Raw genomic sequence first — 1813 nt, forward strand, 5'->3', positions numbered from 1 at the left:
TATATATATATATATATATATATATATATATATCGAAATAAGCCATTTATTCTAATACCTTAATGTTTGGATTCTCTTCCCTACATCAAGGTATTAAAATATATGGCTTATTTGAATGTGAAAAACACGTCTAAATTTGCAAAAATTATCATATATATATATATATATATATATATATATATATATATATGTGTGTGTGTGTGTGTGTGTGTGTGTGTGTATGTATACAGTATACATAGTATATATAGTATAGTATTATAAGAAGGTAAAATCAAGCAAAAAAAAAAAACTCAATAAAAATTATCCTTTTATGATTTCTTTCCTCATTTCGCGAGGAATGTCCTGCTGATCTTCTGTGACGGTTCTTAAGTTCGCTCTTTACCATTTTGCATTTTAGAATAGAACGGTGATCAAGGGGTGCTGGGGGAGGGGGAGGGGGAAGGGAGAGGAAGGGAGAGAGAGGGAGAAGGGCGGGGAGGGGTTAGAATGAGGGTGCTGTGACTGGATATGAAGTGGGGGGATGGGGTGGGTGAAGATACCACTGACACTATGCAAATTTTTTCACTTAGGAGTAACATTCGTTCCTTAAACGATTTTTTTTTTTTTTGCGTTTCTCTTGCTCCTTTCGTTTATTTTCTTACGTCATTCTGATTCTTTATGTATTTTTTCCATACATGATTTTAATTAGTCTCTTTTGTTTTACATCTTTCGCAAATTGTTGTTGTTGTTGTTGTTATTGTTGTTGACGTTGTTGTTGTTGTTCTTCTTCTTCTTCTTCTTCTTGTTCTTCTTTTCTTCTTCTTTTTATTCTCCTACTTTATTTCCTTTTTCTTCTATGATTTATATGATTGTTTATTTGATATCTTCGTAATTACTTCCATTAACAAAGTTGGAAGAAGGTTATGTTTCACCCCCGTTTGTGTGTTTGTGTGTTTGTTTGTTTTTGAGCAGCTTCCTGGCCACAATTTTAATCGTAGAGCAATGTAAAAAGCTGGAAAACACTAAATTTTGTAAAGTCAAGGTCAAAGGTCAAGGTTGCGGTCAAGTAAAATGTCCAATTCAGCCATAGATTTGGACATCGTTTTCACATACTTTAAACTTAGTTCATATTTAAGTGTGTGAAATTTTTCGCCAATCAATACATGTTAAGGCCGAAGGACAAGGTCAAGGTCGAGCAAAAGGTCTAGAAATAAGCTGCAGCGGCGGAGGTCTGAGCTCTACTGAGGGCCCTTCTAGTTAAATTTTCCTTTTTCTTATCCCACTTTTCCTTCTATTCCTTCCTCTCTGTCATCTTCTCCTCCATGTTCTTTCTCCTCCTCTCCCTCGAGTGGGGAGGTGTAAGGGTAATACGAAAACAATTCCTTTTGTTCTTCTCCTCCTTATTCTTCATCTTCTTCTCCTTATTCTTCATCTTCTCCCCTTTCTTCTTCATCTTCTTTTTCTTCTTCTTCTTCTTCTTCTTCTTCTTCTTCTTCTTATTCCTCTCTTCCTCTCCTTTGAGTGAAGGAGGTGGTAAGGTGATCCGGAAACACTTCCTCTTCTTTTTCTTTTCCTTCTTATTCTTCTCCATTTTTTCCTTCTTCCTCTTTTCCCCCCACTTCTCCTCTTCCATTTCCCTCTCCCTCTGCTTCAAGTGGGAGAAGTGATAGGGCTGTCGAAAACACCTTATTTTTCCTTTCTTCCTCTTTTTATTCTTTCTTTTTCTCTATTTTCTCATTCTTCTTATCCTCCATCTCTTTCCTCTTATTCATATTCGCCTCCATGTCCCTCTCCCTCTCTCTCTCCTCCTCGAGTGGGATAGGTGCTACGGCTG

At 36.6% G+C, this 1813-nt stretch overlaps 1 protein-coding gene across 1 annotated transcript; it reads right to left on the reverse strand.

The window, feature by feature from the left end:
• Positions 1–1270: 1270 nt before the first annotated feature.
• On the reverse strand, positions 1271–1612 carry LOC137653046 (DNA ligase 1-like). The gene has a single exon (XM_068386440.1). The coding sequence runs from the start codon at positions 1610–1612 to the stop codon at positions 1271–1273; it is 342 nt and encodes a 113-aa protein (XP_068242541.1).
• Positions 1613–1813: the final 201 nt, after the last annotated feature.

The sequence above is a fragment of the Palaemon carinicauda genome, chromosome 14, assembly GCF_036898095.1.
Source record: "Palaemon carinicauda isolate YSFRI2023 chromosome 14, ASM3689809v2, whole genome shotgun sequence".
In the NCBI taxonomy this organism is placed as follows: domain Eukaryota; kingdom Metazoa; phylum Arthropoda; class Malacostraca; order Decapoda; family Palaemonidae; genus Palaemon; species Palaemon carinicauda.

What these genes read in the sequence shown, in the direction of transcription:
- LOC137653046 (XM_068386440.1), bottom strand. Translation starts at nt 1,612, where the DNA reads ATGGAAGAGGAGAAGTGGGGGGAAAAGAGGAAGAAGGAAAAAATGGAG.